General features: G+C 39.7%; 1 protein-coding gene across 1 annotated transcript; it reads left to right on the forward strand.

The window, feature by feature from the left end:
* Nucleotides 1–14,307: 14,307 nt before the first annotated feature.
* cyp7b1 (cytochrome P450, family 7, subfamily B, polypeptide 1) lies at nucleotides 14,308–26,517 on the forward strand. The gene is made up of 6 exons (XM_014139999.2): nucleotides 14,308–14,610; nucleotides 20,675–20,811; nucleotides 21,036–21,635; nucleotides 23,459–23,665; nucleotides 24,729–24,907; nucleotides 25,521–26,517. Exons 1-6 carry the CDS (start codon nucleotides 14,534–14,536, stop codon nucleotides 25,824–25,826), a joined length of 1,506 nt encoding a protein of 501 aa, XP_013995474.1. The 5' UTR covers nucleotides 14,308–14,533; the 3' UTR covers nucleotides 25,827–26,517.
* Nucleotides 26,518–26,603: the final 86 nt, after the last annotated feature.

Consider the following 26,603-nt stretch of genomic DNA (forward strand, 5'->3'; position numbering starts at 1 on the left):
GCTCACTGGTCACCATAGCAGCACCCACCTGTAGCACGCACTCCAGCAGGTATATCTCTCTGGTCACCCCCAAAGCCAATTCCTGCTTTGGCCGTCTCTCCTTCCAGTTCTCTGCTGCCAATGACTGGAAAGAACTACAAAAATCTCTGAAACTGGAAACACATCTCCCTCACTAGCTTTAAGCACCAGTTGTCAGAGCAGCTCACAGATCACTGCACCTGTACATAGCCCATCTATAATTTAGCCCAAACAACTACCACTTCCCCTACTGTATTTATTTAGCTCCTTTGCACCCCATTATTTCTACTTTGCACTTTCTTCCACTACAAATCTCCATTCCAGTGTTTTACTTGCTATATTGTATTTACTTTGCCACCATGGCCTTTTTGCCTTTACCTCCCTTATCTCACCTCATTTGCTCACATTGTATATAGACTTATTTTTCTACTGTATTATTGACTGTATGTTTGTTTTGCTCCATGTGTAACTCTGTGTTGTTGTATGTGTCGAACTGCTTTGCTTTATCTCGGCCAGGTCACAATTGTAAATGAGAACTTGTTCTCAACTTGCCTACCTGGTTAAATAAAGGTGAAATAAATAAATAAAAAAACTGTACCCTTGGGGACCTGTGATGGAGAAATTGTCCTAAAGGTTACAATAATTATTGTCCTAGAAAAAGCACCTGTGGTCAAGAAACAGGTTATAATTTGTATGTTTCATGAAATATATACCCTGAGAACACCTTCCTAATATTGAGTTGCAAACCACCCTTTGCTTTCAGAACAACATCAATGCATCTTAGCATGGACTATACATGGGACACTGGCTCATGTAGACACCAATGCGTCCCATGGTTGTGTCAAGTTGGCTGGATATGCTTTCGGTGGTGGACCATTCTTGATACACACAGGAAACTGTTGAGCATGAAAAACAGTACACAATCCAAGAAATTGTCTCAAGGCTTAAAAATCCTTCTTTAACCTGTGTCCTCCCCTTCATCTACACTGATTGAAGTGGATTTAACAAGTGACATAAAGAAGTGATCATCACCTGGATTCACCTGGTCAGTCTATGTCATGGAAAGTGCAGGTGTCCTTAATGTTTTGTATACTCAGTGTAAGTTTCTCTTTAAGTTACAAGATTAAAATCACTGTCACTTTTTGTTTGTTTGTGAGCCAGTACCAACAGTTATCAATCAATAATACATACCCGGATGGTAGTCTCTAGAACAGCGTTTCCCAAACTTAATCCTGGGGACTCCAATGAGTGCACATTTTGTTTTTTGCCCAAGCACTACACAGCTGATTCAAATGATCAACTCATCATTAAGCTTGAATTATTTGAATCAGCTGTGTAGTGCTAGGGCAAAAACCAAAACGAGCACCTTCTGGGATCCCCAGGACCGGATTTGGGAAAGGCTGCTCTAGACAGACAGGTTGCCTCCCACAATGTACTAATATTTCGGTTTACATGTCTGTACGTAAAGAACGTCAGTTTGGCATAGAGGAAAGGGCGGAGTTGGGACATCCGACCTTCCTACGTCACTGCCTTATCCAATTGTCCTAGCAAAGCGTTTCCCAACTCTAATCCTCAATTACCCCCAACAGTACACATTTGTATTGTAGCCCCAGAGAAGCACACCTGATTCCATTTGTAAACTAATCATCAAGCCCTTGATGAGTTGAATGAGGTGTGTTTGTCCGGGGCTAAAACATACATTAGTATGGTTGGGGGTACTGGAGGACCGGAGTTTAGAAACACTCTCCCAGCACAATGAGGGAGCACTATTAACCTGAGCTGCGGTGCCCGGGTCTATGGCCCATGACGTTAACAGGCAAACATGGTGAGGGAGGAGTGCCCTTCTCAGATCGAACAATAATCTGCGCTGCTCTGTCATGTCAACAAGGCAGCATGGTGCATCATCCAGAAACATACATACAGTACCGGTCAAAAGTTTGGACACACCTACTCATTCAAGGATTTTTCTTAATTTGTACCCTTTTCTACACTGTAGAATAATAGTGAAGACATCAAAACTATGAAATAACACATATGGAATCATGTAGTAACCAAAAAAGTGTTAAACAAATACAAATATATTGTATATATTTAGAGTGTGCCAAGCTGTCATCAAGGCAAAGGGTGGCTACTTTGAATAATCTCAAATATAAAATAAATAACCCTTTTTTGGTTACTACATGATTTCATATATGTTATTTCATAGTTTTGATGTCTTCAATATTATTCTACAATGTAGAAAATAGTAAAACTAAAGAAAAACCCTTGAATGAGTAGGTGTGTCCAAACTTTTGACTGGTACTGTATATTAAATAAAATATATGTTCAAATGTTCAAACTAATACTCATTGGGAAGGCAGCTAAAGCGTTTTTATCTAAAGCAATCACTTTTGCATGTGAAAACACAGAATCCTACTCAATACTCCACATGCTTAATTTAGCCTAGGCTACGTCACTTGTGTTTTGAGCCAACTTTGCAATGGGCTTTGAATGGGGCACCTGGCTGACGTCCAAGAGGCAATTCCAAAAGAAATGCAATCACTTTTCACCCGGTGAAAACTCTCCCCATCGGGGTAACCCGGGCCAGATAATCAAATCCCCTCAATTCCTGACTGCATTTTAAGCCCCGCCCACCCAAACATGATTTATTAGGAGAGTTGTCTGTCTGAGGAGGACCCTTCCCGGAACAATTTTTTGAAGTTACCAAAAGAGTCCGTCATTAATCCCAAACCTAATCACTGCTGTTGCCTTGGTCTGGTTTTCCAAAACTACCCAGATGGTGGCTTGCGCTCCACTCAATCAATACTTTAAATAGCTTGGACTACAAAGCATTAAGTTACTTTACTTACATTTCATAATATTAATAAATACCTTACCGAAGTCACCATCACACCAAGCATAGGGAAGCACGTGGAGTAGTGCTTGGGGCAAAAACTACAAAAACAACGATAGCCGACAACCATGAATGCAGGGCAAACTATATTAGGACAGACGCAAGATTGTAGCTAGCTCCAACCAGAGCTCTGCAGCTCAGACATTTGCAGTTTGGACAGACAGCTTTTTTCTTGGACCCAAGTGCCATGGTCACGTTCCTGCTCCCCGCACTGCTCTAACATCCCTCTTCGAAGGACACATATCTTTTTTAGTTTTTACAGCTTTTCAGCTACATATACATACTTTGACAATATGTTACTTTTATATACAGCAATCACATAACAATAATACATTACCAAACATAAGATCTTTAATCCCACCCCTCAGACACTCTCAGCCCATCCCACCTATCACCATAGACCTCATTTGGTTTCCATATTTTTCAATTGTGCTGTGATGTTTTACATTTTTAACCTTTCTAAATCGCATAGAATCCACAGATTGTGAGGTAAAGATGAAAACCTTTCCTATGAGTATTATTATATTATTGATTGATTGACTATTGCTTTCCAAATGGCCCAACACTGCTATTGGTAAGGTTAATTTGAAGTTAATGATTTTTTTAACCATTCCTGAACCTGTGACCAGAAACAAGATACATAGGGTCAGTACCAGAATAAATTATCTAGTGATTTTGTTTCTTCGCAGCACAATCTATAGAGCTGAGATTGTTGTATGCCCCATATATTTAGCATTCTGTTGGTGGCAAGAATTTTGTATAATAATTTAAAACTCTAAGTGTTGAATCAAGTGTTGTTTTTTTTTGTATCAGTTCATAAACCATGTGCCATGGAATCGGTACATAAAAAATCTCTTCACGTGTATTTTGCTACCTGTATGGAGCAGCTGTCAACATTTTTGTTCTCAAATGAAACTGCTATATTTTTCTATTTATGCCAATCTTTTTCAGCCTGTTTTGGTCTTTAATATATGGCAGACAAACAAATTCCCTGCCTTCTCCCTCTTCCACTTACCTCCTCCATTTTCTGTGCTAGTGATGCAGTCAGTTGATTGTAAGTTTGTATTGAGCAGACATTCCCATATATTTTCGATAGCTGCATATGTGACACAACTCCACCGTTTCGATTCATAATATCATTAATGACTATAATACAATTTTTTTATCCATAAATAATGTTTTTTTTATTAATAAGTATATTTGAGTTTAACCATACTATTTGTTTTAATATTTGTTCTATTTCTTCTGGAAGATAAAACTGAAATTGTGACCAGCTTTGTATGGTTTGTTTAAGTAAGGTCGATACTTTAAACAAAATGTAATTTTCAATTAGTCGGAAATGAGCAGTTGTAATCTGTATAAAGACAAAAAGGCAATTTTTTAACAAAGGATGAACCTTTCTTAATAATCTACTGGAGAACCATTTTGGGTTTAAGTATATGTATGAGTGAAGCTTTTAGTGAGAGGTTTAATACTTTAATATGTAATCATTTTAGCCCCCCAAACTCATATTCATGATATAAATAGGCATGTTAGAGGCTGTCAGGCTTAGCATTCTAAATAAAGTGAAATATGTTTTGCTCATATGATTTAAAAAACGAGTTGTCAGGAGTAGGCAGCGCCATTAATAAGTAAACTGTGATAGGACCAAAGAGATAATCAATGTGATTTTTGCATAAATAGGCAGGTACTTACCTCTCCATGGTTGCATAATCTTATCTATTTTTGCAAACTTTCTATTGAAATTGATTGTAGTAAGTTCATTTATATATTATTTTAAATATGAATACCAAGTATGTCTGTATTTTTTCCCAGACTGAAAATATTTAATTGCCTCAAAAAGTTCCTCTGTAAGTTGGCCTTCACACAGGTCTTTCTGTAAATGTGTTATTTTTACATTATTATTATTAGGAAATAAATCCTTACAGTTAAAATCATTCAGTGGAGATGGAGGAGACTGAAAAGAATACATATGTTTGAAATATTTTGCTTCCTCTTTCAAAATATAATTTGGTGAACCATGGATGACTCTCATTTGTAACTAGTTTCTGTAAATCATTTTTGGTAGCATTTCTGTTTATTTAAGAAGAATTTAGTGCATTTTTCACAATTTTCCATCCAATTCGCTCTATTTAAAAAGAAAATACATTACACTTGATCGTTCTTGTATAAGTTCCTGCAATCCTTTTTGTTTTTCCTAACCTATTTTGTTCCTCTATTGTACAGTTTCTATTACCATCTACCTGCACTGTTATCTACCTGCACACACATACAATACGGGGATCTGCTGTACCTATGTTATGCAGAAGAATGCCAATTATTAATTATTTTGTCTTAATTAAGAACAAATCAACATCCAGTAGGCTTTGATTAAATTTCCAATATCCCCGTCCACATGGAAATTCTGTAAGAGTTACTTGGAGGCCAATTAGATGGTGGTCTGATCGCATTTGGTCTCCTATTAATACTCATAAACTTTTGATGCCAGTAAGAATGAGGTACTTAAAACCATATTATAATCTCCCACCATAATAATAGATTCAGTCGTTGCTTGTGAGCTCAATAGATTATTATATATATTTTCAACGAAGTGTGGATCGTCATTATTTGGCCCACAGATTCATTAGCCAGATCTGGTTTTGGTCCAATAGCATACTTAAAAGGATCCATCTTCCTTGAGGATCTGTTTGCACAGTTTGCACAATTGGATTAAAATAGTTGCTAATTAATATAATCACCCCTTTTGAGTTTCCTTGCCCATGACAGAAATATATTTCTCCCTCTCAGTCATTTTTATACCCAACTTCATCTATTTATATAGAGTGAGTTTCCTGTAAACAATAGATATTATATTCTTTCTCTTTTAGCTAGGTAAAAATGTATATATTTTTATGATCTGCTAAGCCATTACAATTGTAACTGGCTATTCTTATTTCACCACTTACCATAATGATACCCAAGTTTCAATTATACTTACCACAACCAATGTTTGTAAACCTACCATCAAAAAGCACCATGATGATTAAGTGTCCACATTGCTGTACCATAATATTTTCACTGTTAAACATACTGTAGCTGCAACTGTGTAAACCTTCAATTGTCCTAATATTCCACCCACTAACCCCCCCCATATTTAGGTCTGTTGTCACTAAGACCATCAGACCATCTCCCTGACTCATGACGCACACTTGTTTCCTACGGCAAACCCTTGGCTGCCAGTTGGCGCAGGCCAGAGGGAAATATGGGCAGTCCCATGATAACATAATTAAGTACTGCCACCCCACATTCAAAGCCCAATAGGTCTATTGCATATCTGTGGGGGTGCTTTTTAAGAGAGAACCAACCAAATAACATGGAAAACAGTCAGATTGCTTTTTATATTAACAACAATAATAGATAATATTAAAGGAAATAATAACAGCACAATACTATAAATTCATGCTCATTTAAGAAATGAAAAGAAAAATACCTATAAATATCGCAAGACCAGTTATTTTTGTCCATTACATGCACTCTGCCTTTCGGCAGAGAAACATATTTCATCTAGTCCTCATTACATCCTGTTTTATTCCGACAAAAAGGAAGAAGGAAAAAGGAACATACATTCTTATGGCTGCTAATGACTGCCAGTTAAAATTCGTAATTTTTAATTGTACTCTTCTCATGCACAAAGAGCTTGAACCTAACACTACCTAACACTACTTTCAAACTCTAAATATATAAAAACAATATATTCATACCAAGAGGATAGAATGATAATCTACTGTACAAATAGCAAACAGAGAGAGATGTAAATTGAATCTGCACAATTTACATTTGTACAGTAAATACATAAAACAGTAATATAAAACAGTAATTTACAATCTATCAGGTGCCACAACAGGTGCCCTTCCTTTCCATGGGAGAGCAAACTCACCTGGCTGACAGTGGACCGTTTCAGCAGGATCTAAAAGACAGGAGGAGGTCTGCTGGAGCACCTAGAGGAGCTGACGGAGTTAACCACACACAGCAATGGCGTTGGTCAGGTGGCCCACTCCCTTCTCATAGTCTCCTGAGGGTTGGGAAAAAAATAGATTAGTTGAAAAGGAACACTGTCAGGTCGGGATTAGATGAACACTAAACTAATAGAAAATAATATAGAAAATAATATATTTTAAAAATAACTTCTGAAAACTTCTAATCAGGCAACAGCCCCCTTACAGTCTCTGGTACTGTCCCCTGAGATAATTTAATACTTCACTATTGTAAGTCATCCAACCATGATAAAATGTAAAAGGATCCGCAGGACTTTTCAATTTCCATGATCCAGACTTACTATGTAATAATTATGATTTACATATCTCATAATAATGACTTACTATCTCATAATTATGACTTATAACTATAAAATGGAAACTATTGGCTATAACGTAGTCAGATAATTTTTTTGGGTGGAGGGAACGGGCTTCCACATTCCATAGTGATCAAAACATAGCACTGTGTTAGAGAGGAAGAGGCGAAGTGAGAGGGCTCACTCTCGCCAAAATCTCTCAAGAATGAGCCCAATGCATTTCTATTGGCTTAATATGCAGACCTAAGCTTGTCGCCTGTCTTCCCGCCTTTGGGAAAACGACTCCCATTGTTATGGCGGAGACATGAGCATACACAGATCTCTGACTGAGTGAAATTTTGTAATCAGAATAATCTGACGTCTGGCGTCAAATCTGTGAGCTTCATGTAGCTTTCAATTATGCCCGAAGATGTGAGGAGCAAATTATACTGTTTGATTTCAGATATTCTGTATATTTGAGATCACATCCATTTATGGGTTGGTTTACGTACATACAAACACTGGTACCCAAAGTAATACTAAATAAGCAATGGTATCCCCTCTGAATGTTGTTATAATTTTTGGATAAGATATTTAAGAGCCAGAAGCCTTATGTGGTTCTAGACACTATGACAGTATGGACTTGGCTGGTGAACAAGACTATCAAGCCATGCCCACTGCTAGTGACTTTAGTGAACAACATATAGGGTATCAGGACAGAATGTTGTAACTAAAAGATGTGACATGTTCTGAAAGCTATGATCATCTTTGGAGACAACCATTTTTACTTCCATTTTACTACCCTCTCACTAATCTCGGTGACCCAAAAGTAAAATTATCTGGAGAAGGTTTGTCATTTCCTTTGCAAAGGAATGAAGCAAAGTCTCCTCCGTGGCAAATGGAAACTATTGGCCAAAGCCCTCCCTTCCGCTAATTTCACCGTGTTTATCAAGGACAAAAATGACATTTTTGTTTTCATAAATTTTTGCGATATAGACAATTTTGACATTGTGGCTGTGGAATCTAGTGGAAACTGTTCATCATCCGCACATGGGCTTGAAAATCACAGCACCAGATTAAGCACCGCCTTCTCCCAATCCTTATTCGTCCAAATAATCAATTAAGAAAACCCCAAACTAGGAACTACTGCTACGCGTAATCACATAATTCTATGTGAGCCTTTTAATTATATATATATTTTTTATTAACTACAAATCAATACAGGAAGTACATGTGGGAACACAAGTATATATAAAGAATATACAAAGGACAATTGGGCTAGGGGCGGGGCTAGGGAGTACAATATCACATTACACAAGGACCTTAAGGGACATACATACACTATTCTAACAGCTTTTTTGTCAGTAGAGTTTTTAATTGTCTTAAAATACAGTTCAATTTCCTTTTGTAAGGTAAGGAAATGTGGTGTTTTGTTTGTAAATTTACATTTGTGAATATGAAATTTGGCCAAAAGAATAATGAAATTAATTACATAAAAATGTTTCAGCTTATTTCTATCGTAGGTAAAGAATCCAAGCAGTACATCTCACCACAATAGTGTAAGATCTTCATAAATGTGTTCAAATATAAATCTACTGATGTCTTGTTTTCTTACATGAATACAATGCCAAAAAAGATGCAACACTGTTTCTGGGTGGTAATTACAAAAGGAGCAATTAGAGTTTATGCTTTCCTTATACTTCTTCATATAGTGGTTGGCAGGATAATATTTATGAATAATTTTAAAGGAAACTTCCTTAATTTTGTTAACAAGTAGGTATATGTGGCAACATCCAAACTTTTTTCCAACAGATATTAGCAATAAATCCATTCCAATAAGGCATGACATAAGGTATAGATATAACATCCTGCTGAAACAAGGTTCGTATCGCTCTGTTATTGAATAGACCAAAAGAGAAACAAATCTTTCCTACTGATGAGTCAGGGTCAATGGAAGGTAGGCACTGAGGATCAGGTCTTGACACGTTCCTGAATAATAAAGCAACACCTGAGGGAATGGCATCTAAAACAATTGCAAAATCTTTAGGTGTTACAGGGACCTTGTAAAGTGATAAGAATTCCTTATAACTGAGTAAAAGACCCTCTGCATTTACCAGTTGGCTCACAATAGGATATTATTTTGGAACCAATATTCTAAAAACAAAGAAGTATTTTTATACAATATATTCAGATTCTTCCATACAGTGAGGGAAAAAAGTATTTGATCCCCTGCTGATTTTGTACGTTTGCCCACTGACAAAGAAATGATCAGTCTATAATTTTAATGGTAGGTTTATTTGAACAGTGAGAGACGGAATAACATAAAAAAATCCAGAAAAACGCATGTCAAAAATGTTATAAATTGATTTGCATTTTAATGAGGGAAATAAGTATTTGACCCCCTCTCAATCAGAAAGATTTCTGGCTCCCAGGTGTCTTTTATACAGGTAACGAGCTGAGATTAGGGGCACACTCTTAAAGGGAGTGCTCCTAATCTCAGTTTGTTACCTGTATAAAAGACACCTGTCCACAGAAGCAATCAATCAGATTCCAAACTCTCCACCATGGCCAAGACCAAAGAGCTCTCCAAGGATGTCAGGGACAAGATTTTAGATCTAGAGAAGGCTGGAATGGGCTACAAGACTATCGCCAAGCAGCTTGGTGAGAAGGTCACGACAGTTGGTGCGATTTTTCGCAAATGGAAGAAACACAAAAGATCTGTCAATCTCCTTCGGCCTGGGGCTCCATGCAAGATCTCACCTCGTGGAGTTGCAATGATCATGAGAACGGTGAGGAATCAGCCCAGAACGACACGGGAGGATCTTGTCAATGATCTCAAGGCAGCTGGGACCATAGTCACCAAGAAAACAATTGGTAACACACTTCGCCATGAAGGACTGAAATCCTGCAGCGCCCGCAAGAAAGCACATATACATGCCCGTCTGAAGTTTGCCAATGAACATCTGAATGATTCAGAAAACAACTGGGTGAAAGTGTTGTGGTCAGATGAGACCAAAATGGAGCTCTTTGGCATCAACTCAACTCGCCGTGTTTGGAGGAGGAGGAATGCTGCCTATGACCCCAGGAACACCATCCCCACCATCAAACATGGAGGTGGATACATTATGCTTTGGGGGTGTTTTTCTGCTAAGGGGACAGGACAACGTCACCGCATCAAAGGGACGATGGACGGGGCCATGTACCGTCAAATCTTGGGTGAGAACCTCCTTCCCTCAGCCCGGGCATTGAAAATGGGTCGTGGATGGGTATTCCAGCATGACAATGACCCAAAACACACGGCCAAGGCAACAAATGAGTGGCTCAAGAAGAAGCACATTAAGGTCCTGGAGTGGCCTAGCCAGTCTCCAGACCTTAATCCCATAGAAAATCTGTGGAGGGAGCTGAAGGTTCGAGTTGCCAAACGCCAGCCTCGAAACCTTAATGACTTGGAGAAGATCTGCAAAGAGGAGTGGGACAAAATCCCTCCTGAGATGTGTGCAAACCTGGTGGCCAACTACAAGAAACGTCTGACCTCTGTGATTGCCAACAAGGGTTTTGCCACCAAGTACTAAGTCATGTTTTGCAGAGGGGTCAAATACTTATTTCCCTCATTAAAATGCGTTTTTCTGGATTTTTTTGTTGTTATTCCGTCTCTCACTGTTCAAATAAACCTACCATTAAAATGATAGACTGATCATTTCTTTGTCAGTGGGCAAACGTACAAAATCAGCAGGGGATCAAATACTTTCTTCCCTCACTGTATATAATATCTGTGAGGAGAAAAATCCTTTGTAATGGTTATGCCTAAATATGTAAGTTCTTCTTTTACTGGAATACCATAATATGAAGGTGTCACACAATCTCTGACAGCCATGAGTTCACATTTATTAATGTAATGATATAGACCAGATGCTTTGCAAAAGGCTTGTATCACATTTATCGATATGGGAATTTGGTTAGCATCTTTCAGAAAAAGTGTAGTATCGTCAGCCAGCTGACTTATACTTTCTTTACCAGCTATGGAAATACCTTGTACAGGACTATTATTTAAAGAATTTGTAAGAAGTTGGGTGATTAATAAAAACAGGTACGGAGAGATAGGACAACCTTGCCTAATTCCTCTCTTTAACTCAAATCTAGGTGAGGTGCCATATTTCAATTTGATAGAGCTGTTACCATTTGTATAGAGAGTCTTAATAGCCTTACAGAAAAAATCCCCAAAGCCAAGTCTCTCAAGGGAGTGGAAGAGGAACTGATGCTCTACTGTGTCAAATGCTTTATAAAAATCTAAAAATAATATGAAGCTATCCTCGGTTATTAGGTCTGAGTAGTCAAGTATGTCTAATACTAGTCTGATATTGTTAGAAATATGTCTGTTCCTCATAAAGCCAGACTGGTTTGTCAATGATTGCATCCAGGACTTCTTTAATTATTTTTGCAAGTAGTAAGGCTAATATCTTATAGTCATTATTAAGAAGACAAATTGGACGCCAGTTATCGATGAGCAGCACTTCTTTTTCAGGCGTAGGTATCAGTGTTATTAACACCTGACTCATTTTAGGAGGGAGAACATTGTTTTTAATACTCTCTAAAAATACTTCAAATTCTATGTGAGCCTTGACAGACTGGGACATACTCTTTTCACACCACTTCGATACAGCTACGTCCGGAAGTGATTTTCGTAGCAGATTTGGAGAGCATTTTCGCTAACCCTAATAACACCATACCCAAAACGGCCGTGCGCATGCACGCTCGTGCGCACATTGATTTTGTCCCCCAACACCAAACTCGATCATGACACGCAGGTTGAAATATCAAAACAAACTCTGAACCATTTATATTAATTTGGGGATAGGTCGAAAAGCATTAAACATTTATGGCAATTTAGCTAGCTTGCTTGCAGTTGCTAGCTAATTTGTCCTGGGATATAAACGTTGAGTTGTTATTTTACCTGAAATGCACAAGGTCCTCTACTCGACAATTAATCCACACATAAAACGGTCAACCAAATCGTTTCTAGTCATCTCTCCTCCTTCCAGGCTTTTTCTTCTTTGGACTTTATATGGTGAATGGCATCTAACTTTCATAGTTACCATGACAACTGACCGAACTCAATTCATCTTTCAATCACCCACGTGGGTATAACCAATGAGGAGATGGCATGTGGGTATCTGCTTCTATAAACCAATGAGGAGATGGGAGAGGCAGGACTTGCACCGCATTCAGCATCACAAATAGAACTGACTTCTATTTTAGCGCTTGGCAACGCAGACGCTTGTTGGCACGACGCGAGTGGTGTGGTCAGCATGTTAACTCTTTTCCTAACCTTAACCTAATTCTCCTAACCTGCCCCGATAAAGTAACTTTGTCATAGCAGTATTGAAGTTGTGTGAAAAGAGTGTTTTTCTTGACGGATTCTTGCCGTTTCACTGGCAATGAGAATTTGTCCACAAGACGAGAGATTACTACTCACTAACAACATGAACAGTGTTTGAATGTGTTCTGATTTGTCATGTTGTTTGCCAGGACATGTTCCCTGCTATTCTTGTATTAACTTAATCTACTGTACAAATGGCAAACAGAGAGAGATGTAAATTGAATCTGCACAATTTTTTATGTTTGTACAGGACTATTATTGAAGAATTTATATTAAGAGAGATGAGATCACTACAAATTGTAATGAGGAGAAATGTATTCTTATAAGAAATACCCCATCAACACCCCTCCTCACCACCCTCAGCACAGAGGACACTTTCCTGGAAACTGGAAACAGCATGATAAGAGGGACACAAAGTGCAGAGCCCTAGTCAAAAGTAGTGAACTACAAAGGGAATAGAGTGCCATTTGGGATACAGGCAATGTTAACTCTAATAAGACTATCTAAATGCACATGGTCTGAAATCGATGCTCTTCATTATAATGCTAATAGACAATTTGTTTTCAATACATTTCCTGGATTTCCAGAATTAGGAGGGAATAAACTGGAAATCCTGAATCTTTCAACCATGATTTCTTGGAAACCAGTGAATTTCTTTATTGCAACCTATTTGCAACCTTAATCTGAATTATATTAATCATATGAGGTGTGCTGATGACATACTTCCTGCTCTGATTATTTACAGTAGTTAGTAGGCCATATTAGTAGGCCTAATATTCTCTATCTAGGTGTTTGTTTGAGACAATGGAGAACAGGCTCTTTTGATATGTGTACATTTCTGGCACTGAAAGCATTCTTTCTCAGGTTTTCAAGGACGTTTGTCTCGACATGGTGTTACAGAGAAGCATTTCAGGAAGGTGTGGACTTTGTTCAAATCAACAGTATACGCCCCTACAGTTTACCATGGCCTTTAGTCAGTTGGAGGTTCATTCTGTTAGTTGTCTTGGAAAATGCCTCTGTCTCTGTCCTATGAATTCCACTATGACTTCCACTATTCATCAATACACTGATCCTTTCCAGCAAACACTTCTCTGTTTGTATTAGCCACAAAATGCATTAATCATACATTGAACTGTATGATGTTGACATCACTTCTGTATTCTCTGTAATTCTTTCTTCATAGAGAAATGGATATTGCAATTTTACATGCAGCACAACACAACCTACTTAGACATCAATGATAAGATACTGCACAGTATGTGGTGAATCCATGGTATTTGTTGAAGGGTTGAAGCCTGTATAATCTCTTGCGGACAGATCTGACCAAACTAGGCAACATTTTAGTTCTGGGTTAATCGAGAGTAAAGCCTATATAAAGTTAAGATACATCTGAGTCAAACGGAAGGGACATTTTCATCAGATAGCAAGCCTCCATTAACTGTGCATTGATTGGTGACATTTCTATTATGGCTCATTTTTTTTATTTGTTTACATTAGTAGGCAAGGCAGGTAGGCTAAGCCACAATTATTTAGACATTGTTTGAGCACATGCAGCAACAAGATAAGGGTGTGCGTGCGTGGAATGTACGCTATCAATTAGAGACTGCAAAAAACTATCCATCTGGAACATGTCTTGAACTGCGCTTTGAATGTCACGTTTCATTTATTTTCTCACACTGTTGCTCAACAGCATTGCTTCATTACTCAATTCTTTGAACTACTGTACTTCCTGTAATAAAAGCCACATCGTCCGGCATAACACAGGTCTGGTTAGAATTAGATAGTAGTCATGTCAGAAACAGCGCGCCCACGTGACCAAACCCGAACTGTGGCAATATGAAGGAGAGCAGTTGACTTCGACTATCGATTACAACTATTGATTTACAACTTTCCGAAGTTTTCCCTGTTGTGGAACGTCTTATAATCTCCCAAGGAAATGTTAGAGTTTGTTTTACCTTTGTTGTTTGGCTTTTTGGCACTCTACTTAATCAGCGTGCGGTTCAGCAGAACAAGGCAAGTGGTGAATGAATTCCGAGTTTATTTGAAGAGTTTGTGGTGTTCACTGTTTAGGAATCTAACTTTCGCCTAAACACTACATAAAATATTTGCATAGCGTTCATGCAGGAGATTATTTTCACAAAGGTTATCAAACTGTTGTGTAAGAACATGAAGAAGATTGCCTCAATTAAATAGATAAGACTGTCTGTTGTACAGCTTATCCTAGATGGTTGTTTCTTGAGTGAGCTTCTTGTTGCTTCATTTGAGTTTTAGCGACATTGTTACAACTTTTTTTTTTTATATATATAACTAGTGTAACTATAGCCAACAATTTATAACCTGCAACTTCATGTGAAAAGTTGTGACAATGTTGGAACAATGTCGCAACCATAAATGTGACGTGTACAAATTTGCTGAAATGAAATGCGTTATTTTAGGAATTATACAATCTGCATTGGCCAACGGCCAGATAGGTGAGAAATGTTTTCCCAATTAGACTGAAAAGTTACATAGGCTACACTGTCATTGTTAAAAATACTATGTATGCCACTGAGTGTAGCTATATCCAAACAAACAGTCCTTTACCTTTTCTTCAGTGTTGTTTGCTCTATGAACATAGTTTTCATAATCTTAAATACCTTTATTACTTCCCCTTGAAAAGATAGTAGGTTGCAGTTAATGAATGTCTTGTTAAGTTCCATTTGCTGCTGTTACTGCGAGTTCATTGGACTGCAAACCCAGGGTTCGTCCCAAATGGCACCCTAGCCACTATAGTGCACTACTTTTTACCAGAGCCCTGTCAAAAGTATTGCACTATAAACGGAATAGGGTGCCATTTAGGACTGCAAACCTACTGTGTTCTCTGTGAGAAATAGGTCAGCCACAGACACAGTCTCTAAAGGAATTTCCTTCAACATTGTTTGCAATGGCTGGTCAACTCCCAGAGGGGCAGTCACTGAGGATCAGACCTGGTGGGTTCAAATACTATTTGAAATCTTTTGAATTCTTTGAGCATTTGCTTTAGAGTCTAGACTGCCTGTAGTGCCAGATGGTGGGTTTACAGTTTTGGGACTATTCTATTGGTTAAATTGTGCCAGACAAGCTCAATCAAGCTCAGATAAAGTATTTAAAATGATTTCAAATAGTATTTGAACCCAGGTCTGCTGAGTATAGTCATCATCCCCAGTGTTCCCCACCACCCTCTTCTTATCTATGCAAAAGGGAAGTACCTTGCTGTTGATGATCTTGAGTAAGAGAAACATGTTATGGATTGCATTTTGTTGCCCCTGCAAGCTGATTGCAACATTACTTAATGATGGGTTGCAACTTCCTAGCAAATAGGGCCTCAACAGTAAAGGTAAATGGGATTCCATATTCTACATACAGTATCATCCTATTTTGTTTAATGTGAAGTATAACAAATGACAGGTCTAATTGATAAACACTCATTGCTGCAGTGTGGGCATCTGTTGTTATATTGTTACTGACGCATGGGGCCCTTATTCTGATGCTGTCCTCTCCAAATGTGCTCACTGCTGGCAGACACTATCAGCCTCCCTGATTGCTTCTGACAAGTGGCTGGCAGGCAGACAGGCAGGCAGGCGGCAGTGTGGACTAGGTGGGGGCACAAGCACAACAACAACAAGCAAGCCTGGCCTGAGACTTGTCAGTTTGAGGCCTCACAAATAGCAGATAGTCTCTCATGACCAGCTCTCTCCACACACTAGCAGGAGAAATGGAATATTATCCCTTGGATGGATAGGCACACACATGAGTTAGTTTAGCACTGACATTGCACAGATTAGTATTGTTTTGTTGATTCTCATGCATTATTTTGTGACACAGGACACTGTGCTCCGTGCTGCACCACGTCAGCTCTAGATACAGTATTTTCCTGCATAATACCTTATTTGTTTTGTGTTTCCAAAAACAAGTACAGGAAAGGAATGATGTTGAAATCTATGGTAACAGTTAGCCTATGTATTTGTTTTCAATGACACAATACTTTGTAGTACACTGCACCTTACAATGCTGCCTCTATTTTATCAGTATAATGACCCACTGACATTGTGTGTCTATAGGGCAAATATTGGAGAAGATGACGGGTAACATTGTGCCCCCAACTCAGCTACTGTATGCTAATAGTCTTGTGTACACACCCTGTGGCTATAGACTATATAAGTACATGTCTCGCCAGCTCAACCTCGAACTGGTCTAATAAACCCTGATTGGTAAACATATCCTTAAGCTTCAAAAATCATTGAACAAATATTTGATAATAGCTTTCTGAATCTGCTCAGTTTGTATTACAGTTTTCTGTCCACTACTGCAAGATCATCCACAATCAAGGAGAGAGGGTGTTCTTTGCTTAGCGTTAAGGGTGTTCAGTGTTTTTCTGTAATGTAATGCACATACACACACTCACAGCCAACACTGCTGTCCCATGTTGTAAAGGCATTGAACCACTGGTCACTTCCCATATCACACTGTGTATTGTTGTGGAAATTCAGTACTGAGAGAGACTTGGTCATTTCTTCAAACAATCATCTTTATTTAATATCGATTCATTATTGCAATAATGAAACTGTTGACCCCACACTCTGAAGTGTGTTGCCGAGTGCTTAACTGATAAGGAAAAAGCAGACGTTATATAGGACCTAAACATGCCTAGTCAGACTGGTTCCAACTCCCATAAGCAACCTTGGTTATCTACACAGGATGGTGTTTTACCCATAACCCGGCTTCGTTTGTCTATGGAATGCCAGCTTTTAGGTTTTTATCAATCAAGTCATTGTCAGCTCATGCTATCTCTAGCAAAACCCATTTTCCTTGACCCTACGTCCAGACTAACTGCAGGAAGCTAGAGTGGAAACCATCTCTTTAACAGTTGCAAGCCCAAGCTTCAAAAGACTCCTCCCAGTTAACTCAGAAAAGGAGCGAGAGAGTCCTAAGAACCTTATTCTATTTCATAAAACAACCATTTGGTGCCCTTTCCCACCTGGACAAAAGGAACACCTATGTGAGAATGCTATTCATTGACTACAGCTCAGCATTCAACACCATAGTGCCCTCAAAGCTCATCAATAAGCTAAGGACCCTGGGACTAAATACCTCCCTCTGCAACTGGATCCTGGACTGATCCTGATGGGCTGCCCCCAGGTGGTAAGGGTAGGTAACAACACATCCGCCACGCTGATCCTCAACACAGGGCCCCTCATAATTGTGGACTACAGAAAAAGGAGGACCGAGCACGCCCCCATTCTCATCGATGGGGCTGTAGTGGAGCAGGTTGAGAGCTTCAAGTTCCTTGGTGTCCACATCACCAACAAACTAACGTGGTCCAAGCAAGAGGGCATGGCAAAATCTATTCCCCCTCAGGAGACTGGAAATATTTGGCTTGGGTCCTCAGATCCTCAAAAGGTTCTACAGCTGCACCATCGAGAGCATCCTGACTGGTTGCATCACTGCCTGGTACGGCAACTGCTCGGTCTCTGACCGCAAGGCACTACATCACTGGGGCCAAGCTTCCTGCCATCCAGGATCTCTATACCAGGCGGTGTCAGAGGAAGGCCCTAAAAATTGTCAATGACTCCAGCCACCCTAGTCACAGACTGTTATCTCTGCTACTGCACGGCAAGCGGTACTGGAGCGCCAAGTCTAGGTCCAAGAGGCTTCTAAACTGCTTCGACCCCCAAGCCACAAGACTCCTGAACATCTAATCAAATGGCTACCCAGACTATTTGCACCCCCCCCCCCTATTTTACGCGCTGCTAATCTCTGTTATTATCTATGCATAGTCACTTTAATAACTCTATCTACATGTACATATTACTTCAATTACATTGACTAACCGGTGCCCCCGCACATTGACTCTGTAACGGTACCCTCTGTATATAGTCTCGCTATTGTTATTTTGTTGCTCTTTAACTACTTGTTACTTTTATTTCTTATTTTTTAAACTGCATTGTTGGTTAGGGGCTTGTAAGTAAGCATTTCGCTGTAAGGTCTACTGCTGTTGTATTCGGCATATGTGACTAATACAATTTAATTTAATAAATATAACATTATTTTGTAATCCTGCTACCACAGTATTTAAATACTTGTCACGTCCTGACCAGTAAAGGTGTCATTTTGTTATTGTAGTTGGTCAGGACGTGGCAGGGGTCTGTTTGTTTTGTGTTGTTTTTTTTGTTGGTTAGTTCTATGTTATGTATGATTTTCTAGTATTTCTATGTGGTATTGTTTGGGATTGGCCTCTAATTGGAGGCAGCTGTATCTTGTTGCCTCTGATTAGAGGCCATATTTAGTAGGGGTTTTTGTCTTGTGTTTTGTGGGTGGTTGTCTCCATGTATAGTTAGGTTACCTTACAGGACTGTCGTTCGTTTTCTTGTTTTGTTTCAGTGTTCATGTTTTAAATAAAAGTATAAGTATGGACACTTACCACGCTGCGTATTGGTCCGATATTTCTTCCTCCTCAGAAGACGAAACTTATGACAATACTCTATCCCTGACATAGCTTATTCTAATATATCTACTACTGTACATTGTATTTTAGTTACACTGTTTATTCACACTTCATATTTATTTATATACTGGATTCTTGACATAGCTCAAACTAATATATGTACTGCTGTACATGTCATTCTTAGTTCATCTTGTGTAAATTCCCCCGGTGTACATATGTATAGATTGCATTTTGATACTGCGAGAGTGCTATTGGGGTTGTTAATTGGATTTGTCCGCCGTTCTTGTTTTCTTGCCATTTTTTCGGTGTATTTTTTTTTTGTCAACATTTGACTGCATTGTTAGGAGCTAGTAACATAAACATTGCCCTGCTCCGCTATAACACCTGCTAACTGTATGTGACCAATAAACTTTGATTTGATGTGTTCTGAAGGACCTGTGTGTGTGTGTGTGTGTGTGTGTTAAGGGCCCAGTGTGTGTGTGGCTGTCCTGTTGACAGGGTCAAAACTGCCCCTGTCTTTCTTTAAGCTAATGCATGCATGATTTTTACTGCACACCCGTGCATGCACATACATGCACATGCTCACAGACACATGCTCACAGACACACACCCTCACATACATGGATTAGAAGGTAATATTTAATTTGATCTATAGGACAGACAGTGCGAGAACAGAGCAGTGTTAGATGTACAGTGTTACATTTCCCTGGGAAAATAACCAGCCTACTCTTCCTGTAATCACTAAGCGATTATATTGCTATGCAGGACTCCCATGTTGCCTTCTTTGTAATTGTCTTCCATCTGTATTCACTTAAGGGTTAGGGTTGCAAAATTCCGGGAACTTTAAAAAAAAATCGCTGGTATTCCTGAAATCCCAGTTGGAGGTTTCCTGGAATCAGGGGGGAATAAGCAGGAAATCTGGCATCATCCAACCAGGATTTCTGGAAAACCACAGAATTTGTAATAATTTTGCAACCCTACAGCTATTTATAGCTGTTTGAGTTGGATACAATTTGTATGGGAGTGATTCATGCTCTGTCATCGAATTTTGTCTGAGATGATGCTCTGTGTTATAATCTCAACTCGGCACAGCCAGAAGGGGACTGGCCACCCCTCAGAGCCTGCTTCCTCTCCAGGTTTCTTCCTAGGTTCCTGCCTTTCTAGGGAGTTTTTCCTAGCCACCGTGCTTCTACATCTGCATTGCTTGCTGTTTGTTGTTTTAGGCTGGGTATAGCACTTTGACATTGGCTGATGTATAAAGGGCTTTATAAATTTGTTTGATGGATTGTGTCGTGTCTTTGTGCTCAATTCTTGGTCTTTAAATTCTTCCTTTAAACCTTGCCACCCAGCATCTGCTGTATTTGTCTTTTACACTGTATATGTGTTATTAAAAGAGAATAGATGTTGGGGATAGCTGATACGAGTCCAGCTTGAAGGTTTGTGAGACGCTCAATCACACGGCTACGCCTTGTTTCTGTTACCAGTTCCTTTGTCCATAAGATCTCATTTATATTGTATCTGAATCCGATAGATCAATGCTTTATCTCGTACTTCGCCTGAAAGATTTTAGATGCATATATTTGTTGATGATATGACATGTTATCTCTTTTATAGGAGAGATGGGGAGCCTCCACTTGTAAATGGTTGGATTCCATTCCTTGGGAAGGCTTTGGAGTTTCGAAAGAATGCACATGGATTTCTGGCAGCACATAAGGAGAAACATGGAGATGTATTTACTGTGCTGATTGCTGGTGATTGATACTAATGTTTTATTACACATTTTTAAAATAGTGTAGTTCTAAAAAGAAGCAAATTAATGTTACTGAAATGGTTGACAAAATCTATCTATTCTATTGCGCTTATTACTTATGCTTATTACTTATGGCATAATGCTCTTTTAAAACAGTAAAGCTTTACACAGTTTACGTGTTTCATGTCTATTGAAATACAATCCTGTCCTCGTATTTCCACTCAGGTAAATACATGACGTTTATAATGAACCCGTTGCTGTATCCGTACGTCATCAAACATGGCAAACAGCTGGACTTCCATGAGTTTTCTGACCAAGTGGCCCCCGTGACGTTCGGCTACCCCCCTGTCAGGAGCGGCAAGTTCCCCGGAATGGACGAGCACATCCAGAGGTCCTTCCGCCTTTTGCAGGGCGACAACCTCGATAACCTGACAGAGAGCATGATGGGAAATCTCATGCTTGTGTTCCATAAAGACTACCTGGATGGGGAGAGCGAGTGGAGAACTGAAAGTATGTACCAGTTCTGCAATTCGGTCATGTTTGAGGCTACTTTCCTGACCATGTATGGCAAGCCTGCCCACACAAACAGACACAGCGGAATGGTGACGCTCCGACAGGACTTTGTCAAGTTCGACAACATGTTCCCCCTCCTCATTGCCAGGATCCCCATCTCTTTGCTGGGAGGAACCAAGACCATCCGGGATAAACTCATCAACTACTTCCACCCTCAGAGGATGTCTACATGGTCCAACACGTCTGGGTTCATAAAGGAAAGAGCAGCCCTGTTTGAACAGTATGACTGCATGGGAGACGTAGATAAAGCAGGTATACACAGCCGATATACTGTAGTACCTAGGCTTATTTATATGTTTCTGTGATGTACTTTACCTTACTTCCTACATTTGAATATGTTAATCCATCTCGGTAATATGCCTTGCCACCGTGATATATAGGCCTAAGGCCGAGACAATAAGAAGACATAATGGCAGAACAAATTTAACCACAACTTTGTTCACCTATAATTAGTTTAATACAGTGACAACTAAAAGATGGTAAAAAATGTTTTTAGTCCAATCAACGTAAGCTTAATATGATATGGCTGTCCATGGCACTGATTTCAGATGTGGCTGTCCATGGCACTGATTTCTCTCTCTGTGTGTGTGTATGTATGTGTGTGTGTGTGTTCAGGTATCCCCCTTTCCCTTTCAAGTAGAGAAAACATGTTGACTCACCCTACTGGTAGAAAAACGCCAATGCCATCCTCGTCTTTCATGTTGCCTAAACGGTCTATGACTCTGTCGTACAGTATACGCTCTTAGTTTTTGTCGTACTAGACTACCTGGCTAAAATGCTTGCTCGCTAGCCTAACTTCCTTTCATTGGCAACGATGCGCCAGGCCAGCTTGTTAACATTAAGCTACTATATCTAGCTACATGTTGAACTTCCATCCTCTCAGGCCAGGGGCACAATGTATGAATTTATGGTTGGTTCAGAATCGCCGTTATAATCATTGGCCTGTACGGAGAATTAAGTAAAACCACAAGTCCAAATCCCTATCAAGGGAAGCCAGTTTGGATTTCTCTTCACACCAATCACATCACATCAAAAGCAAAATGTCATTGTCCCTTTCCTTTCCATGGCTAATTTAGGAAAGGGACAATGACATTTTGCTTTTGATGTGATGTGATTGGTGTGAAGAGAAATCCAAACTGGCTTCCCTTGACACTTTTTTTGGTACACCAGGACCATTCACAGCTGAGCTCACTCAGTTTACCTCAACGCTGATTTGCTAGAATTGTTTTCTTTTTTTGTCAAAGGAGGCCAAATGCTTGTTGGCTTCCCTTGCATTCAATGCTATGGGCGGCAACAATGTCATACTCTTTTTGACCAGAAAGCATCAGATAGATGGGCTACACATACTGAGACAGAGGGGTGCTGTTTTGATGCTAATTCCAGTGAGATACATTCAGCCTCTTGGGAATTGAAGTAAATTTATGAAACACAGAGAGATGAAAGATGCATTATTTTGTATGTTTCTTTGTTTGTTTTTTTTGTAAATATTTTGGTGAAGCCTGGTGTCCCTTGGCATCCATGAATACATGACACTGGTTAAGCTACACTAAAGCCACCCTTAAGAAACATATATTTTACTTAACTGAAATGACTTTGAAAAAGTAGTTCACTACATCCAAACTTCTTTGTGAAAGATGATCATATGTAAATCTGAAATGTCGTAGACCGCAAATTGCAAGACAGATCACTTTGGGGTCATATGTTAACAGAATGTGTAGTTTAGCCTATTAAACACAAAAAATATGTTCAAGTAAGAATTAGGCAGGTCTGATTCCCCAAAATAAAGGAAATTATTGCCGACGTACTGATCCTAGCCTAAGTTCATAGGATTTCACCCCGATCATGAAAATGTCTCCAGGACGGAAAGATCGTGGCGAAATTGTGTAGTGTATACCCGACATTACCTTTAACTTTACCATATACACTTATACCTACACAGTAATAACTGTAGGAACAATATGGTATTACCATGTAGCTGCATCTCTATACACATACAACATAACATGTGCTACTTTGACTTCAACCAGAACCTCCCAAACCTAACTAATAGACTCTCTTCTCTGTACCTGCCACAGCTCATCATTTTGCCATTCTATGGGCGTCGGTGGGAAACACAGTCCCAGCCACCTTCTGGGCCATGTATTACCTGTTGACACACCCAGAGGCCCTTGCAGTAGTGCGTGAGGAGATCCATTGTGTCCTGAAGGTCTCAGGACTAGAAGCAGACCACAACCAAGACGCCACCTTCACCCGAGAACAGCTGGACAGCCTACTGTATCTTGGTAGGGTTTCATTCTATTCTACTATATCTGGCTTATCATTGTTGCCTACTTTATCTGGGTAGGTTATAATTGTGGTGTATCGTTGTTAGGTCTGTCTGCGTATTGTCCAATTTGTCCTCAGCATTTTATGACTGATAGAATGTATAATTGTATTCCTCTTTGATTTGACTAAGTGGTCTTTCTGGCTCAGCCCCAACTAGCACAGACAGAGTTCAGTTGTCTATGGTAGTGTGTCTTTGAGAGGGCCTTCCAATCCTCTGTATAGCTGACTATACTTACATATATACCCATAGGTCTTCTTATCACACTCCTACTGTATAGTGTCAGGTGTTCTATGTGTGGCTCTGTGTACAATTTAGGGCAAATTGTCCTGTCCCACCCCCCAACAAACCAGTGTCTGTGATTGTAGTAATGAAGCCAGTTCAAAAGGATCCCTCCAGACTCTGTACCTGTCACATTAGATCACACTGCTGCACCCACCATGCTGACTGTAGCCTCATCTCTTCTGACAACTGCATGCTCAGGGACAAATGCCACTAGTCTAGGCTGGCTGTGGCTCTCTCTCTCGCTCTCTCTCTCACACACACACACTACTGACAATTTCATCTCCTCAGGGGAAGACAGTCAAATATCCGTTTCACATCTGTTTGTTCTTATAAGTGATAGGGGGTCGGATGAGTCCTCAGTTAGATTTTGGAATCTTCTCTCTTTTTTGACCTATAGTGTCTTGTCTCGGTTAAGATTGTAATGGTTTTAATGAAACACTGCTAGTCAGGATTCCTTGATGGATACATGTGGAAACAAAGCTATGTATGACTTGGTCACTCAGCTTGTGCTTTAGCCATTTTGCTAGAGCATTTCATATTGCTAACTAATAGCCTTCAAGTCTCCAAGCTTTCTCTTCTGTGTGAGTACATGTATGTAGTGAGTCAGTAGTATTGTGGCCACTCAAGGTAATAAAAAAAAAGAACAGATTGGCCAGAATAAAACCGATGGCAATGTTGGTAGCTATAAAACAAAAACCCATGGTGACTAACTGAACCGTTCTGTGTTCTGTTTTCAGAGAGCTCCATAAACGAGAGTCTGAGGCTGTCTTCAGCCTCCATGAACATCCGTGTGGCCCAGGAGGACTTCAGCTTGCGGCTGGAGGGAGAGCGCTCTATCGGAGTGAGGAAAGGAGATATCATCTCCCTGTATCCCCAGAGCATGCACATGGACCCCGAGATCTACGAGAATCCAGAGGTAAAGAAGACCTCAGAAATCTGTGGGCGTTCTAGAAAAGCTGTAGGCTTTCACTGTGTCTAGTCTAGTCTGTTCTGGGAGTTGTGTAATGTTCTACTGTAGTGCCTCCCTCCACCACCCACACCACCTGCTATTTGTGTGTGTGCATGTGTGCGTGCATGTGTGTGTGTTTGTCCCCAGGTTAGATTAATGAGGAGCATGCATGGACTGTGAGTGATTGAATCCACCCACTGGCCTTCAGAAGGTCACAACATGCATGCTAATGTAATCAGGGTGTGATGGGTGATAATCTTGCCATGATCTGTGACTGAACAAAATGGAATCTTTCCTGGAATATGCAATAAACAGGAAATATTACCCTTTGTTATATCACTCCTTTGGGGTGAAGGAGCTTTAATATATAGGAGGTCGATAATAATAATAGCCTGAGTGCCAGTCTGTGCTATCATGCCAACTCCTTGTCACTCCTTGTCATGCCAAACATGGACTTGGTTTGGCTTGACAATGACATCAATGGAGTTGGCAAGAGCATAAAAAGATCTGGGATCAGGCAAATAATAATAATCCTGAAAATAATGCACTAGAAACATATTATTTATTACCCGTCCAACAGATGTACAAGTTTGACCGATACGTCGAAGACGGAAAGGAAAAGACGGACTTCTTTAAGGATGGCCAGAAGCTGAAGTACTACCGGATGCCATTTGGCTCGGGCTCCACTAAGTGCCCAGGAAGGTACTTTGCTGTGAATGAGATAAAGCAGTTCCTGTCTCTGCTGCTGCTTCATTTTGACATGGAGGTGGTGGAGGGGCAGGAGCCGTGTTCCCTGGACTCTAGCCGTGCTGGCCTGGGTATCCTGCTCCCTGCCACAGACGTCCAGATCCACTACAGACCACGTCAGGCCAGAGAGGAAGAATAGAGGGCTGAGCCCCATGCAGCTCATATGGATTTTTACTATTTTCTCATGGGTGCATCCCAAACGGTACCCTATTTATTCCCCACATAGTGCACTATTTTAGACCAGGGCCCATAGGGTCATAAGTACTGCTCTATATTGGGAATAGGGTGCCATTTGAGACGCACCCATGTATTTTACTATTTTCTCATAGACTGATGTTAACTCTATGGTTATTCACACGAGAAGTTATTGACTTGCTAATTTGTCAATTTATTATATAGGCAAGCTCCAGCTGTGGGTAAGGCTAGTGAATCTGCTAGCTAGGAACCTTTTGTTGTTTTATTCCATAGGACATAATGAGCCAATAATTAGATATAGTTAGCCGTTTTTGCTGTTAAAAAACGATGACCATATCTTGTATTAAAATAAAATACAAATGTTTATTATTATGCCTTGCTTATATTATTACATAAGCTGTATCCTACAGTACAGTGGCTGTATCCTACAGTACAGTAGCTTTACAGTAACGTGATCATAGCTTTATGTATGGTGGTGTCCCTAAACATTTCTGATGGCATATTTATTCGTATAATGTTTCAATAACTGACCATTTAATGTTATACATTCAAATGTCTTTCCTATTTCAAGACACTAACAGGACACTTACTATTTACTATTCATGAAATCAAATAAATTAAAACCTAACAAACCAGTCCTGCACATGGCTGTAATTGTATTCATACATTTTTACCTAAAAGTGACCTATATTCTTTTAATGGGGTCATTGGAGTCTGCAAG

The sequence above is a fragment of the Salmo salar genome, chromosome ssa14 (genome assembly GCF_905237065.1).
Source record: "Salmo salar chromosome ssa14, Ssal_v3.1, whole genome shotgun sequence".
Taxonomy (NCBI): domain Eukaryota; kingdom Metazoa; phylum Chordata; class Actinopteri; order Salmoniformes; family Salmonidae; genus Salmo; species Salmo salar.

Excerpts from the sequence above, each read along its gene's own strand:
- cyp7b1 (XM_014139999.2), top strand. The coding sequence starts at position 14,534 with ATGTTAGAGTTTGTTTTACCTTTGTTGTTTGGCTTTTTGGCACTCTAC. Across the intron at positions 20,812-21,035 it reads ATTTACTGTGCTGATTGCTG|GTAAATACATGACGTTTATA; the intron begins GTGATTGATACT and ends ATTTCCACTCAG. Across the intron at positions 23,666-24,728 it reads GGACAGCCTACTGTATCTTG|AGAGCTCCATAAACGAGAGT; the intron begins GTAGGGTTTCAT and ends TTCTGTTTTCAG.